This window comes from Carcharodon carcharias, chromosome 13 (assembly GCF_017639515.1).
Source record: "Carcharodon carcharias isolate sCarCar2 chromosome 13, sCarCar2.pri, whole genome shotgun sequence".
NCBI lineage: Eukaryota > Metazoa > Chordata > Chondrichthyes > Lamniformes > Lamnidae > Carcharodon > Carcharodon carcharias.
Window position 1 is genome coordinate 11,668,030 of NC_054479.1, and position 16,648 is coordinate 11,684,677.

The 16,648-nt window shown below is 44.8% G+C and overlaps 1 protein-coding gene across 1 annotated transcript in view; it reads left to right on the forward strand.

Moving 5' to 3' along the window:
* The window catches only part of si:dkey-178e17.3 (somatomedin-B and thrombospondin type-1 domain-containing protein), a 143,500-nt gene extending 130,647 nt beyond the window's left edge, over nucleotides 1-12,853 (forward strand). Inside the window, exons 4-5 of the mRNA XM_041203213.1 lie at nucleotides 8,133-8,291; nucleotides 12,235-12,853. Coding sequence (XP_041059147.1) covers nucleotides 8,133-8,291; nucleotides 12,235-12,340 — 265 coding nt within the window. The 3' untranslated portion in view covers nucleotides 12,341-12,853. The remainder of the gene's footprint in view (nucleotides 1-8,132; nucleotides 8,292-12,234) is intronic.
* Nucleotides 12,854-16,648: the final 3,795 nt, after the last annotated feature.

The following is a 16,648-nucleotide window of genomic DNA, read 5'->3' on the forward strand; positions in this document are numbered from 1 at the left end:
AGGAGAAAAACTATAGAGGAGATGTGCGGGGCGAGTTTTTTACGCAGAGGGTAGTGAGTGTCTGGAATTCACTGCCAGAGGAGGTGGTGGAAGCAGGTACGATAGGGGTGTTTAAGAGGCAACTTGACAAATACATGAATAGGATAGGAATAGAGGGATATGGACCCCAGAAGTGCAAAATGTTTTAGTTTGACAGACAATATGATCGGCACAGGCTTGAAGGGCCGGAGGGCCTGTTCCTGTGCTGTATTTTCTTTGTAAAGACGGACTCCTGCAGCCTCTGTAATATAGCACTGAAACTGGATGTATTATAATCTAAACTTTCCACATCTGTCAAAGCCCAGGCCTGAGATTTTCAACCCCAGGTAGTATACCTGTAAACAATGAGCATGCCTAAAGATGGAAGGGTGCACCTCTTATCCTGCTGCTGGGGAGAGCTGCTGTGTCTCCTTTTCCTTATCCACTTTTCCGTGTCTTTTTCCTTGGCTGGGATATTCTGGCCACACCTGCTGCCGGGATCATCTGGTCCCGCAGAAAGTCAATGGATTTTTGGCTGGGATGCCGAGTCTCCCATGGCAACGACGGGGCCTGGAAATCCTGGCTCTTATCCTTCCTGTATTCCTCCTCCGCCCTGGCTGCAGGATTGGCGAGTGCTTTCTGTGGAGAAGAACCAAGAGGTAGTGCTATCCCAACATTCACAGCAAAGGTAAAACCTCCTTATTAAAAATAATAGGACCTGTCATTGCCATAGAGACCTTTCAATACTTTTTAAAAATTCATTCATGGGATGTGGGCTTCGCTGGCTGGGCCAGCATTTATTGCCCATCCCTAGTTGCCCTTGAGAAGGTGGTGGTGAGCTGCCTTCTTGAACCTCTGTAGTCCATATGGCGTAGGTGCCCCCACAGTGCTGTTAGGGAGGGAGTTCCAGGATTTTGACCCAGCAACAGTGAAGGAACGGCGATATATTTCCAAGTCAGGATGGTGAGTGACTTGGAGAGGAACTTCCAGGTGGTGGTGTTCCCATCTATCAGCAGCCCTTGTCCTTTTAGATAGTGGTGGTTGTGGATTTGGAAGGTACTGTTGAAGGAGCCTTGATGAATTCCTGCAGTGCATCTTGCAGATGGTACACACTGCTGTTATAATGCGTCAGTGGTGGAGGGAGTGAATGTTTGTGGATGTGGTGTCAATCAAGCAGGCTGCTTTGTCCTGGATGGTGTCAAGCTTCTTGAGTGTTGCTGGAGCTGCACTCATCCAGGCAAATGGGGATTATTCCATCACACTCCTGACTTGTGCCTTGTAGATGGTGGACAGGCTTTGGGGACTCAGGAGGTGAGTTACTCACCACAGGATTCCTAGCCTCTGACCTGCTCTTGTAGCCACAGTATTTATATGGCTGGTTCGGGTTCAGGTTCTGGTCAATGGTAACCCCCAGGATATTGATAGTGGGGGATTCAGTGATGGCAATGCCATTGAACATCAAGGGGTGATGGTTGGATTCTCTCTTGTTGGAGATGGTCATTGCCTGACACTTGTGTCGCGCGAATGTTACTTGCCACTTGTCAGCCCAAGCCTGGATATTGACCACGTCTTGCTGCATTTGGACATGGACTGCTTCAGTATCTGATGAGTCCCGAATGGTGCTGAACATTGGGCAGTCATCAGTGAACATCCCCACTTCTGACCTTATGATGGAAGGAAGGTCACTGATGAAGCAGCTGAAGATGGTTAGGCCGAGGACACTGCTATGAGTTCCGGGACAGGCTTAACTCCATAGCAACCTTTTTGCTGGAATGTGAGAGGAAGAGCAGGAAATATTGGATTTTTCCAGCTGGCTAAGATTGGCAGGAATGTGGGAGATCGCAATCTCCTAGGGAGGAATCTTTTTAATTGTGGGAGAGTTGATAAGGCTGTATATCCTAGACATGATAATTAGTACCTGACAATCGGTTAGGATAGGCAATTGATTAAACGTATTTCTGAAGGCCAACACATGCTTCCTTGTGACGCACTGCCTTCCTGTGCCAATTGGAGGCCAAAAAGACTCATTGCCCAATTGGATGAGGCTTGACTGTAGCAAAAAACAGCCTTTACCCTCCCATTTTCAATATTTTTACATCTGCTAAAGAGGAATTTTCAAAGAAAATGACCAAAAAAAAACCCCAGCCTTTTTTAATGTTAATTTTCTCCAGTTGCACACAGCGGTGTGCTGGAAATTGATCCAAGGTAATACTGGAGAGTTGGCAACCCTTGAAGCCTGTGGTCTAATTTTATTGTTTAGCAGGCAGCTCGAAATCGCTGATGTTTTCCTCTCACAGTTTATGATATTATCTGTAGCGTTATAACATACAAAGCGCAATAATACCAATTTTGATGTCATGTATGGTTCAATCAATCAAATCATATACACATAGGAGCATGTGAGGAGGGCAAAAGGAATGGCTAATAGGCTCATGAATGCTGGTTGGGATGGATGTTGTGGGAAATGGGGGTGTCACCTTGGTCCAAAAGGCTACCCTTATCTGTAGTTGGGAGTGAGGTACCTTGTTTGGGCAGATACAGGGGGGTATTGCCTGCACCTGTTGTATGAGGTGAATCTATTTCAAAGATCTTGAAGTTTGGATAATACTGAGAAGCATCCTGGGATTTGCTTTTCTCTCTTGGACTGATATCTGAAGCCTTTTTCCAATATTACACTGGTGCAACTGCAGCTCCTGCACTGTCAGAGGAGTGCAATGCCTGCACTGTTACAGGAGTGTAATGTGACTACTGCACTGTCACAGGAGTGTAATGCAGCTCCTGCACTGTTAACAGGATGCAATATAGATCCCGCATGGCTATAGGAATTCAATGCAGCTCCTGCATGGTTACAGGATGCAGTGCAGCTTGTGCACTGTTACAAGAGTGCAATGCAGCTCCTGCAATGTTAACAGGGTGCAATACAGCTCCTGCGATGTTAGAGGAGTGCAGTACAGCCCCTGCATTGTTCCAGAAGGGCAATGCAGCTCCTTCACTGTTACAGTGCAATGCAGCTCCTGCACTGTTACAGGAGTGTAATGCATCTCCTGCACTGTTACAGGATACAGTGCAGCTTCTGCGATGTTAGAGGAGTGAAATACAGCTCTTGCACTGTTACAGGAGTGCAGTGCAGCTTCTGCACTATTATAGGATGCAATGCAGCTTCTGCACTGTTACAGGATGCAATGCAACTCCTGCACTGTTAGAGAATGCAATGCAACTCCTGCACTGTTAGAGGAGTGCAATGCAACTCCTGCACTGTTACTGGAGTGTAATGCAGGTCCCATATTATTAAATTCTGAGAATCACTTCAGGCATTCAGAGCTGTCATTGAAATGTTGGGACACAGTAGGTGCTTTCCAGTTCTGTGACCAAGGTCAAATACCCTGTTTGTAATTTGGTTTTGTTTGTGTTTTGGGAAATATAACCTTACCATAACCTCGTCCAGTTCCCTCATATATTTTGGGATCGGAACATCCAGATTTCTTGTTATTTTCCATCAAAATCCTAGAATAAACACTAAACAGGAAATCAGATTACCCACTGATAACAGAATGAATAGTGTGATTGCTCCCAGTGGTAAAGGTTTCGGGCTGGAAACAGTGTACAAACAATATTATGGAGAAAACTGCTAAACTGAGTCTCTCCCAATGCACAGGGGACATTTGCAGAATCACAGGCTTAGGGTTTACTGACTTACCCTGGACTGTTCTCTGAGACCATTATCCTAACTTAAACACAGCATCTTATACAGAGAATAAGGAAACAGGCCATTCAGCCCATCAGCTATGTTGGTGTTTCCCTTCCACATGAGTAAATAGTCCTAATCGCATTTAGCCACTCTGTTGCCATGTTATATTTTCCCCCTTTCCTTCAAACACCTACCACCTATTCTTAAATATTGTTGAGCTTCAATCACTATCTCTGGGGCGGAGGTGCGACGGGGTGGGGCCAGTGGGCCGGTGAGGGGGGCTGTTAGTGGTGTTGGGGCGGGGGCGGGGGAGGGTGCAGTTGATTGTCATAGCCCATACGAAATATTTCTGCTCTCTGTCCTAAATCTCTTAGCGACACATGTCAACTGTGGTTCATTCATCGGCGCTGTCACCTCTGAGCCAGAGAGGTGTGAGCTCCAATCCCAATTCAGAGGCCTGAGCACACCATCCAGGCTGATGCTTTAACGGGGTACAGGGGGAGCGCTGCATTGGCAGAGGTGCTGACTTTCAGGCGAGACATTAAACTGAGATGCTGTCTGCCCTCTCCGGCGGATATGAGAGATCCCACGGCCTAATTTTGAAGAAGAGCAGGGGAGTTATTGCCTTTGTGTCATGGTAAATAGTTACCCCTCAACCAACATTGCTAAAAACAAGAGATGATCCGGTCATTATCCCATTGCTGTTTGTGCTAGCTTGGCTGCCATGTTGCCTATAGTGTAACGCTGACTACACTTCAAGAGTACATGGTTGGTTCTAAAGCACTTTGGGACACTCTGAAGTGCAACTTCTTAACCTTTTATAATCAACTCTCCAGAGTGGGACTTGGACCCACAACCTTCTGTCTCAGAGGCCTGAGTGCCAATGACTGAGCCATGGCTGACGAAAATTAATGCAGAGAAATGGGAGTTAACACTTGTCTGGGAGGCTACAAGAAGAATTGGGTTCACCACGTGAGTGTGAAAGATGCAGAAGAGTGTCCATAAGCAGAGACTGATGAGTTCAGGTAAATTGTTCCTCCAAAGTCAGTGTGGGTAGATAAAACCAGGAACAGTTTGAGTTTTATAAACAGGGCATCGAGCACAAAATTGAAGAGTTAATGCTGAATTTGTAAATGACCATAGTTACACCCCCCCCAGCCGTTGGCAACTGATTAAAAAATTGTCAACTTCCAGTAACCATCACCACAGTGAAGCTGTATGGAAAACCGAGGAGCAATAATCAACCCTGAAAGCTGTGGACCTGACAGGAGCAAATATTTCACAGCAAAACATTGGCCGGTGAAGATCTCCCAGGCCTCTTGTGGAAAATTTGGACTGAGACATTATGAATTTAAATAAGTGTTTTTGTACAGTTTTGTAATTCCTTATTTTGCAGGGGCAAAGTGGTAATGTCACTGGACTAGTAACCCCGAGGCCCAGGGTAATGCTCCTGGAGACACAGGTTCAAATCCCACCACAGCAGCTGGTGGAATTTGAATGCAACCAATTAATAAATCTGGAATTGAAAGCTAGTCTCAGTAACAGTGACCAAGAGACTATCATCGATTGTCATCCAAATCCATCTGGTTCACTGTTGGCCTTTAGACAGCCTTAACTACATGAGAGATGGCATAGGAGGGAGGGATTTAGATTCCTGGGGCACTGGGACCAGTTCTGAGGGACGTGGGGCCTGAACATGTCGGACGGTTTACACCTTATTGGGCCCTGGACCAATATCCTTGCTGGGAGGCTTGCTAGTGCTGCTGGGGAGGGTTTGAACTAGTTTGGCAGGGGGGCAGTGATGGGGGTGGGGTAGGTGTGGGAATGGGAGCCTGAGGGTAGACTCAGATGGGGCAAAATCAGAAATGGTAATGGAAGGCAAAAAAAAAATCAGTGAATGAGTCTAGAAGACAGGAGAAACAAAAGATATAAAATAAAAGAAAGAGTTTGGCAGTGCTCAAGGGTATAATACTTCAATGCAAGGAGTACAACAAATAAAGCAGGCAAGCTGAGGGCACAGCTAGAAACGTGGCAGTATATCATCGCTATTGCAGGAACATGGTTTAAAGAAGAACAGGAATGGCAGCTCAATATTCCTGGTTGCAGGGTTTTCAGACGTGATAGACAAGGGGTGACAATTTTAGTTAGTAAAGTAATTACAGCAGTGAAGAGGTAGAAGCATCATCAATTGAGGCAATATGGATTGAGCTTAGGGACAAAAAAGGGGCAGTCACACTACTGGGAGTGTACCATAGACCACCAAACAGTCGGAGGGAGATAGAAGAGCAAATATGTAGGCAAATCTCTGAGAAATGCAATTACGGTAGTGCAGTAATAGTCAGGGGTTTTAGCTATCCCAATATTAACTGGGATAGATTTAGCATGAAAGGAATTCAGGGAACAGAATTCTTAAGGTACATTCAGGAAAACTTTTTTGGCCCATATGTAACAATTCCAACAAGAGCGGGTGCGATTCTGGACTTAGTTTTAGGAAATGAAGGTGGGTGGGTGGAAGGAGTGACGGTGGGAGAGCATTTTGATGCTGGTGATCATAATTCAGTTAGCTTTAACATAATTATGGAAAAGGACAAAGAATGAACAGGAGTTGAAGTTCTAAATTGGGGCAAGGCCAATTTTACTAAGCTGAGGAGTGATTTAGCAAAAGTGGACTGGGAATAGCTACTTGAAGGTAAATCAGTGTCAGAGCAGCAGGACGCATTCATAGGGGAGATTCAAGGAGTTCAGAGTAAACATGTTCCCACAAAAGAAAAGGGTGGGATTCCCAAATCTAGAAGGCCTATAGAATCCTTTCACTGATTAGCCGAGGTATAGAATATAAGAGCAGGAAGGTTATGCTGGAACTATATAAAACATTAGTTAGGCTACAATTTGAGTTCTGTGGTGCAGTTCTGGTCACCTCATTACAGAAAGGATGTAATTGCATATGAGAGGGTACAGAGGGGATTTACGAGGATGAAGCTATGAGGAGAGATTGGATAGGCTGGGGTTGTTCCCCTTGGATCAGAGGAGGCTGAGGGGAGATTTGATTGAGATGCACAAAATAGTGAGGGGGCTGGATAGAGTGGATGGGAAGGGCCTATTTACCTTGGCAGAGAGGTCAGTAACTAGGGGGCATGGGTTTAAAGTGATTGGTAGAAGGATTAGAGGTGGGGGGGGAGAGGAAAAACATTTTTACCCAGAGGCTGGTAGGGGTCTGGAACTCACTGCTTGAAAGGGTAGTAGTGGCGGAAACCCCCAGCTCATCTAAAAGGTGTCTGGATATGCACCTGAAGTGCCAGAACCTGCAAGGATACGGACCAAATGCTGGGAAGTGGGGATAGGCTGGGTGGCTCGTAATTCAGCTAGCACAGACACGATGGGCCAAGTGATCTCTTACTGTGCCATAAACTTTCCATGGCTTTATATGGCCCCAGACCCACAGTAATGTGGTTGACTCTTACCTGCCCTCTGTAGGGTTGCCAACTGTGATTAAATATATTCCTGGAGGTTTCATCACATGATTTCCCCCCACACTCCAGCCATTAGCCGGCCAACACATCCATCCCTGTGACTATGCTGCCTTCCTACGCCAATTGGAAAGCAAAAAGACTCATTACCCAATTGGACGATGCTTGGCCGTCAGCCAAATGGCCTTTCTTTTCCCCATTTTCAATATTTTTATATCTGGTAAAGAGAAATGTTCAAAGAACATTACAAAAAAAAAATCTTGTTTAATGTCCCGATGATTTTTCTCTTGGGTTGCACACAGCCTGGAGATTGATCTTCAATTCCTGGAGACTCCAAGCCAATCTGGGAAGGCTAACAACCCAAGCCCTCTGAAATGGCAGAGCAAGCCACTCAGTTTAAGGGCAATTAGGGATGGGTAACAAATGCTGGCCTTGCCAGCGATGCCCACATCTCATGAAAGAGTTAAAATAAACAGAACAAAAACAGAATTACCTGGAAAAACTCAGCAGGTCTGGCAGCATCGGCGGAGAAGAAAAGAGTTGACGTTTCGAGTCCTCATGACCCTTCGACAGAACAGTTCTGTCGAAGGGTCATGAGGACTCGAAACGTCAACTCTTTTCTTCTCCGCCGATGCTGCCAGACCTGCTGAGTTTTTCCAGGTAATTCTGTTTTTGTTTTGGATTTCCAGCATCCGCAGTTTTTTTGTTTTTAAAATAAACAGAGTTTAGTATTATTAATTAATTACCATTGGTGGTCATGCTTTCCGTTGCCTGAGTTCTAAGATCTAATGAAAGGTCCCTTCCCGGAATTTAACCTAATTCATGTAATAACAGACCTTTGTGAACGCCCTTCCTGTTTCCCCATCTATTCCCCCCTTCCCTGGAGCCTAGCTGCACACCTAGCAAAAGATTAAGCACTAACACCCAACAACTCCCCTTCTTTTTTCTCCCCTTGACAGTTACTGCGCTTATTTTCGAATGAAGGAGGTGAGTCCCTCTTGCCGCCTTGGGCTGCAGATCAGTTATCTGTTCCGGGAGAAATACATATGCGTGGAATGTCAAGGAGAAGCCATGGGAATCAGAGATCGGTGCGAAGGTGATGGACTGGAAGGAACCAGGTAGGAAGCAAGCTGTTCATCATGGTGAAATCATTATTAAAGACTGCACAGGGTTCCCAAAAAATAAAACGATAAGGATTTGTATTGAAGATTTTTCATCAAATTGTATGAGTCTTTCAACATTTTCTGATATTTTTGCCTTTATTCTATTAGTATTTAACCAATGTACGGTATTTATGATCCTTTGCCTGAAGTGTTGGCTCTACCAGATTCTCAAAGACTCTTATAATTCATTTTGCTTTGCCAAGAGTGAAGGTGTGGTATTTATTAAATATCCTTATCTATTTAGTTCTGAAGAAGGGTCATACAGACTCGAAATGTTAACTCTGTTCCCCATTTACCCGTTAGCTCAGTAGTCTGCCCCCTTTCTTTGACCATTCTTTTACTGCTATATGCTTATAAAAGGCATTGCTACTCCCCCTTGATGGTCAGTTCATTTTGTACAAAAACAGAATTACCTGGACAAACTCAGCAGGTCTGGCAGCATTGGCGGAGAAGAAAAGAGTTGATGTTTCGAGTCCTCGTGACCCTTCAACAGTTCATTTTGTACTCTGTCTCAACCTCCCAAACCTCCCTTTTTTGTTTCCTTCTATATCCCGCTAATATTTCTCATTGATTTCTCCCCCATATTTAACGTAGGCCTCATCTTAACAATTTATTTTTTAAACTATTTTTTTGTATTCATCAATGGTAACCCAGCTTCTGGCACACCACAAATAACTCTTAACTGGGATGTTTCGAACCTGTTAACCTCATAGTTAATTATCTTCCCACTGTTCACTGTTTGCCAATTTTCCAACCAGTTAATCTGGACTGGATTTCACTTCACTACACAGAAGGCAGCTCATTTCCAGTTTAGTGCCTTTAACTTGGATTGTTCCTTTTTCTCTTTTGTAAAAACACAACTGTTTTTGATGTGAAGCGGTTAGATTTTGGTCACTATTTTCCAAACGTCCTCTTACCCTCAGGTCACTTATGCGTCCAGCTTTGACCTTGAGCATCAGATCTAGCACTGATTCGGGAAAGCGCCTTTTTTGGAGTGTAAGGCATTTGACTTTTCACGGTCCACCTTAAGATCATTAAAGCCCCCATTATTAGGACTCAGTTACTACTGTAAACCCCACATTTCTTACAGAGCTCATGCTCAGTTCCTTTCCAGTTAGGTAGCTAATTCCAGTTATTGTTTTTCTTCAAACACAAGGATGGATTGGAGAAGCTAGGGTTGTTCTCCTTAGAGAAAAGAAGGTTGAGAGGAGATTTAATAGAAATTCCTGAGGGGACTTGGCAGAGTAGATGGAGAGAAATTGTTCCCATTGGTGGAAGTGTTGAGAACCTGAGGACACCAATTTAAGGTGATTGGTGAAAGAAGCAATGGCGGCATGAGGAAAAAGATTTTTTTGACGTGGCGAGTGGTTAGGATCTGGAAAGCAAAGCCTGAGAGGGTGGGGCAGGCAAATTCAACTGTGGCTTTGAAAAGAGAATTGAGTGATTATCCGAAAGGAAGAATTTTGCAGGGCTATAGGGAAAAGACGGGGAATGGTTGAGTTGCTTTTGCCAAGAGCTGGCAAGGGCACGATGGGCCGAAAGGTCTCATTCTGTGCTATAACTATTCTGTGATCACTTCTCAATCCGGACAGACTTTGCCTGACCAGCAACATTGATACAAACTGATTCCTGCAGCTGTAATCATTAATTAACAAAAACATTTTGGATTCCTTCTCCTTTTTTATCCTTCTCTATCTTTGCACAATATTTAGATTCCAGTGCTGCCAAGACTCAGTCAGGGATGTAATGACCTATCCCTGCATTCTCATTAGCACCTTTGTTTTTCACCGAACAAAACAAGTTACACATTGGGCATCTTCCCAATACTTTCCATCTGTACCTAATGCAAAAGTCGGCTTTCAGTAAACAAGCCTGCACTTTCTATCAACTGAAGCTTGGCCTTCTACACAAAATATCTGGTTTACTATCACCATAGGCCAGACATAATGAACCCTTATATCATTGTGGTATGAATCCAAAGTAATCTGAAAAACCCACTTAGTGAGACATGTGGGATTCTATGATTCTAATTTCAATTGACTCATTGTCAGTAATTCCAGCACATGATTATAATTTTTTTTTAATTTAATCTTTTGTGGGATGTGGGTGTCACTGGCAAGGTATTGCCCATCTTTAATTGCCCTTGAACTGAGAGGCTTTCTAGACCATTTTCAGAGGACAGTTAGGAGTCAGCCACATTGCTGTGGGTCTGGAGTCACATGTAGGCCAGACCAGGTAAGGATGGCAGATTTCCTTCCCCGAAGGGCAGGAATGAACCAGATGGGTTTTTACAACAAGCAGTGATAGTTTCAGAGTGACCATTACTGAGCTTTCAATTCCTGATTTAATTAATTGAATTTAAATTCCACCAGCTGCCATGGTGGGATTTGAACCCATGCCCTGGATCTCTACATTACCAGTTCAATGTGGCATTGCCACTACACCACCCAGTCTATCAACCTAGCTATCGATTAGTGGTCCATATCTGAAGCAGGTTGCCAGGTAATTTTATCCTACTGTTAGTTCCAATGCTTAATGATTAACATGTTAATTAATGGACATAGGTTTGGTTCAGTTTTGCTGACGATATTGAATGGGTGGGTCACAAATAATATTGGAAGTGGGTGAAATACAGATGCAAGTTGGATTGATGAGTGACCAACATCATTTTATGGCAGTAATTGCCAAGCGAGCAGGTGGAGGTTGGGGATTAAACAATGACAATATTTGCTAAGTAACAATCCACAGGACAATACAGGAGAGGAATCTGGGATATTTCACTGAAGTCATCAGCAGAGTGAGAGATTGCAGCAAAGAAGGCAGTTCTAGCCTTCTTCTTGAGGTTCCTTCCTCTTGAGGGGGGTTAGACCCAATATTGTGCCAGCCCCTTTTACTCTAAAGAGCAGGATTTCTGTGACCAAGTTTCATTGTTAACTATGAGATGTTGCTGGGTAAGGGCCCAATCTTTTCTGAGGTGACTGGTCACAAGTCTGCTTCATCAGGACAGTGCCCTGGATGTGCCCCACATTTTGCTGGTGTCCACCTTCAGAGCCCTTCTCCTCTCGCTAGAACCACATGCCTCTTCGGTCGTTCCAGAATTCATGCACTTAGAGGCGGCGACGCCCCCACTGACATCAGACAAAGTTAATGATACTCACACTTTAGTTCGTCAGCCGAGATAAGGTTCCAGGGTGTGCCTGCCGGTGTACATTACTAACTGCTTGGAGGCATAAGTGAGAGCTGAGGACTCTGTGGGATGCCAATGAGCCTTAACCATGTTCAAACCTGGAGTGTGTGGCTGACAAAGATTCAGAGGTGCCAGTCCTGTCACAGAAATCCTCCTTGTATCCCTTGTTACACTGATGGAGCATTAAGTCCCAGCATCACCTTGGGTTCTAGCTCTAGGTTTAAGCTGCATTTACACTAAAGTTAAACTGTGTCCATCAGTGTCACAGTTGCTTTGTAACTACGTGGGTATGTGACTGCGTTGGTTATACCGTGGATAACGAATCCAGAGAATATGAGCTCAAATCCCACCATTGCGATTTGTAAATTTGAATACTTTTTTTTCTTTAAGTCGGATTGTTGTAAAAGCCCAACTGGTTCACTAATGTCCTTTGACCTAAGAACCTAACTGTTGTGAATTGGTCTGACTTACGTGTGATTCCAGCCCCTCATCAAAGTGATGGATGCTTAACTCCCCTCCAAAACAGCCTAACGAGCCACTCAATTACAGATTAAGGCAAATTAAGCAGATTAAGGTTGGTGAATAAATGGCAGCCTTACCACATGCAGGGAACAAGTTTTAAAAAACATAATGAACTCACAAAATAACTTTCTGCTTGTGTCCTTGGTTTCCTAAAGCTGTTTCTTGTATGGCTCTCTCTTCCCTCTCTAGAACATTCTGGACAGCAGCCTCCATCCCTGGCTGCCAAGGATCATGGGTGCGTGAATCTCTGCGTGAAAACTGCCACTGTGCCCCGCAGTCACTGATCTTTGTTTAATATTGTTTTGGATGTGAAATGTAACATCACAGGGCAACAGAAGTCAGCTCTGGAGGCCTACAGGAGTGAGGGGAGCCTGTGCAGAGCCATCGCCACTTTCTGGACTCCTCATTTGACAATGAGACGAGAGAGATGTAAAATGGATGAAGAAGAGACTATATAACCTTGCTGCATGCTATTTACCTCAGTATCCTTTTACGTAAGCACATGCAGAGACTTATAACCTCACAACAGAACAATGAAACTCTGAAAGCACAAAGAGAACAGCTAAGAACCTTTAAAACTTTTACCTCTGAAACTCTGCTGAAAGCTACCTCCATAAACACACCTGCCTTTATTAAAAAAAAACCCAAAAAAAGTATTTTCCTTTTAACTGTTTTCTACTATTTGTCAAGTTTTTTTATTTGTCTATCCATATGCTATGTAACTGGGAACAGCAAAGATGGGAATGTCTAGATACAAAGACTGAATATTATTTAAAATTACTTTTGAATAAATCCATTATCATTATAATACCCGGCTGTATTTACTTTGTGCAGGCCTCATGCTGTTCTTCCTATAAAATAACGTAGGGCTTCAGAGGGCTGGTCCTGTCAGAATTCTACCTCATACCCAAGAAGGACATCAGGATCATCAACCCTCCTACCCTGAGGCAGGATTTTCCCCGGGGGCTTCCGGCACAAATCGGGGTCAGAAGCCTGTGGAAAATCGTCACACCTGTGAATTTCCCCAAACTGACCTATTAGTGTCAAGAGAGTGGGCTCAGCCTCTAATTAAAAACAGAGGGTGGGCTCTTGAAGCTGGGGTGGCAATCAGAGGCCTTCCAACTTTAAAGCAGTAGCGGGATGCCAGGGTAAGTAAGTAAGGGGGCGGTCGCTACTGTGCTTTGTACCTTGGAGATATGCAGAGATGACACTCACCGGGTTCTGTATGTGAAGAGAAACTGTTTCCACTGGCAGAAGGGTAACCAGACATCACAGATTTAAAGTGATTGGTGAAAGAGCCAGAGGGGCATGAGAAAACATTTGTACACTGCGAGTTGTTACGATCTGGAATGAACCTTGCTTTAATTTGTTCATGGGATGTGAAAATTGCTGGCAAGGCCAGCATTTAGTTCTCATCACTAATGGTCATAATCAAGGTGGTGGTGAGCTGCCTTCTTGAACCGCTGGAGTCCGTGTGGTGTAGGTACACCCATAGTGCTGTTAGGAAGGGAGTTCCAGGATTTTGACCCGACAGTGAAGGAATGGCGATATAATTCCAAGTCAGGATGGTGAGTGGCATTGAGGGGAACTTCCAGGTGGTGGTGTTCCCATGTGTCTGCTGCCTTTGAACTTCTAGGTCGCAGGTTTGGATGGTGCTGTCGAAGGAGCCTTGGTGAGTTGCTGCAGTGCATCTTGTGGATGGTACACATTGCTGCTACTGTGCGCCGATGGTGGAGGGAGTGAATGTTTAAGTTGGTGGATGGGGTGATGATCCCATTGTCCTGGCTCGTGTCGAGCTCGTTGAAGCTGCACTCATCCAGGCAAGTGCAGAGTATTCCATCACACTCCTGACTTGTGCCTTGTAGATAGTGGACAGGCTTTGTGGAGTCAGGAGGTGAGTTACTCATCGCACGATTCCTAGCATCTAACCTGCTCTTGTAGCCACAATATTTACATGGCTAGTCCAGTTCACTTTCTGGTCAATGGTAACTCCCCAAGGTATTGACGGTGGAGCAGTCAGCAATGGTAATGCCATTGAATGTCCAGGGGAAATAGTTAGATTTTCACTTGTTGGAGATGGTTATTGCCTGGCACTTGTGAAGTGTAAATATTATTTGCCACTTATCATTCCAAGCCTGAATGTTGTCCAACACCAACACCAACACCAACTTATATTTATGTAATGCCTTTGTCATAATAAAACATCCCAAGATGCTTCACTGGAACATTTTAAAACAAAATATGATTCTGAATCACATAAAGTATATAAGTCAGGTGACCAAAAGCTTGGTCAAAGAGGTAGGTTTTAAGGTGCATCTTAATGGAGGAAAGTGAGGTAGAAAAGCAGAGAGGTTTAGCGAGGGTATTTCAGAATTTCAGGCCCATGCAACTGAAGGCATGGACGCCAAAGGTGGAGTGATTAAAATCAGAGATGCTCAAGAGGCCAGAATTGGATGAGTGCAGAGATCTCAGAGGGCTATGCAGCTGGAGGAGATTGCAGAAATAGGGAGGGGGGAATGGGGTGGCGATACCATGGAGGGATTTGAAAACAATGTGAGAATTTTAAAATCAAAATGTTGCTTGACTGGAAGCCGTGGTAGGTCAGTGAGCACAAGGGTGATAATTGAATGGGAATTGGTGCAAGGTAAGGTACAGGCAGTAGAGTTTTGGATGATCCCGAATTTATGGAAGGTCAAATGTGGGAGATGAGCCAGGGGTGAATTAAAATAGTTAAGTCTAGAGGCAACGGATGTTGCTATATGTGGGCATGGCCTGCATCATCATTTGAGGAGTTGCAAATGTGCAATCATCAGCAAACATCCCCATTTCTGACCTTATGATGGAGGAAAGGTCATTGATGAAGCAGCTGAAGGTAGTTGGGCCGAGAACATGACCCTGAGGGACACCTGCAGTGATGTCCTGGAACTGAGGTGATTGACCTCCAACGGCTGCAACTACCTTCCTTTGTGCTAGGTATGACTCCAACCAATGGTGAGTTTACCCTTGATTCCCATTGACTTCAATCTTTCTGGGGTTCTTTGATGCTACACTCGCTCAAATGCTGCCCTGATGTTAAAGGCAGCTACTCTCACCTCTTGAATTCAGTTCTTCTGTCCATGTTTGGACCAAGTCGGGTAATGAGGTGCCCCTGGTGGAACCCAAACTGAGTATCATTGAGCAGGTTATTTCTGAATAAGTGCCACTTGATAGCACTGTCCACGATCCCTTCCATCACTTTGCTGATGTTTGAGAGTAGACTGATGGGGCAGTAATTGGCCGGGTTGGATTTATCCTGCTTTTTGTGGACAGGGTAATTTGCTACATTGTCGGTTAGATGCCAGGGCTGTCGCTGTACTGGAACAGCTTGGCTAGGGACGTACAGAAGAACATAAAACATAGGAGCAGGAGGTGGATCATCAACTCAGCATTTCTGGCTGAAGGTGTTTGCAAATGCTTCAACCTTGCCTTCTACACTTGGAGATCGAAGGCTGTGTGGGGACAGAGAGATGGGAATCAGTGTGAGTGGATGGTGGAGAGGTCGGCGGTTGTGCGGGGTGAACAATCAGAATTTGAGGAGGGAGGCCAAAGGGATTGAAGGCTGGGGGAGTGAGGGGAGATCGAAGTCTGGGTAGACACAGAGAGATCAGAAGCTGAGGGTGGTGTACAGAGGTTGGAATCTGCGCAAAGGAAGAGATTGGTGGGATGATGGAGGGGCGACAGTGAGATAGGAATCTGGGAGGGAGATCAGGGCCATGAAAGTGGGAAATTTGATTAAAGAAAACACCACCCACCCCTCCGATCCAATAGAACTACTTCCCCAACACAACAAAGTAAGTGTAAAAATCTCCAGGTGCAATGTTCAAAAGCTGGGCTGTCTGGTTCAAAACCAGATGGGGCTAACATTTGACACCTGCAGCTCACGGAAAGAAGAGAAGGCCAGATCATCACCGTGACAAATGTCTGTGTAACACCTCAACTCTCCAAAGGCCAATGATGAACTTGCATAATTTATTTGATCAGAAGTATCTGCAGAAGTTTAACAATTGTCAGCAGAATTAGTGTTGCGTGTGGAAGGGCCCGCCTACTCCACTGGTGCAAAATCTTTAAATCGTTCAATAGGTCAGCAGCCTTGCCTTTGAATTAGGCGCTTGTGGATTCCAGTTCCATTCCAGAGATTTGTGCATGAAATCTCAGCTGTTACTCTGATTTTTAAAAAAATTTATTAACGGGATGTGGGCACTGCTGGCTGGGCCCAGCAGTTATTGCCGAGCCCTAATTGCCCTTGAGAAGCTGGTGGTGAGCTGCCTTCTTGAGCCGCTGCAGTCCATGTGGTGGACAACACAGAATGGTTAGGGAGGCAGTGCAGCACCATCAAAGGAGCCACCTTTCGGGTGGGACGTTAAATCTCATTCTGCCCTCTCAGGTGGCTGTAAAATATCCCACGGGCACCATTTCAAAGAAGAGTAGGGGAGGTCTCCCTGGTGCCCTGGATTGACATCCTCCCCTCAGCCAACTTTGGCAATCGCTAAAACAGACAACCTGGCCATTCGTTTCACCGCTGTTTGTGGGAACTTGCTGCTCAAGAAAAAAAGATGGCTGTTGC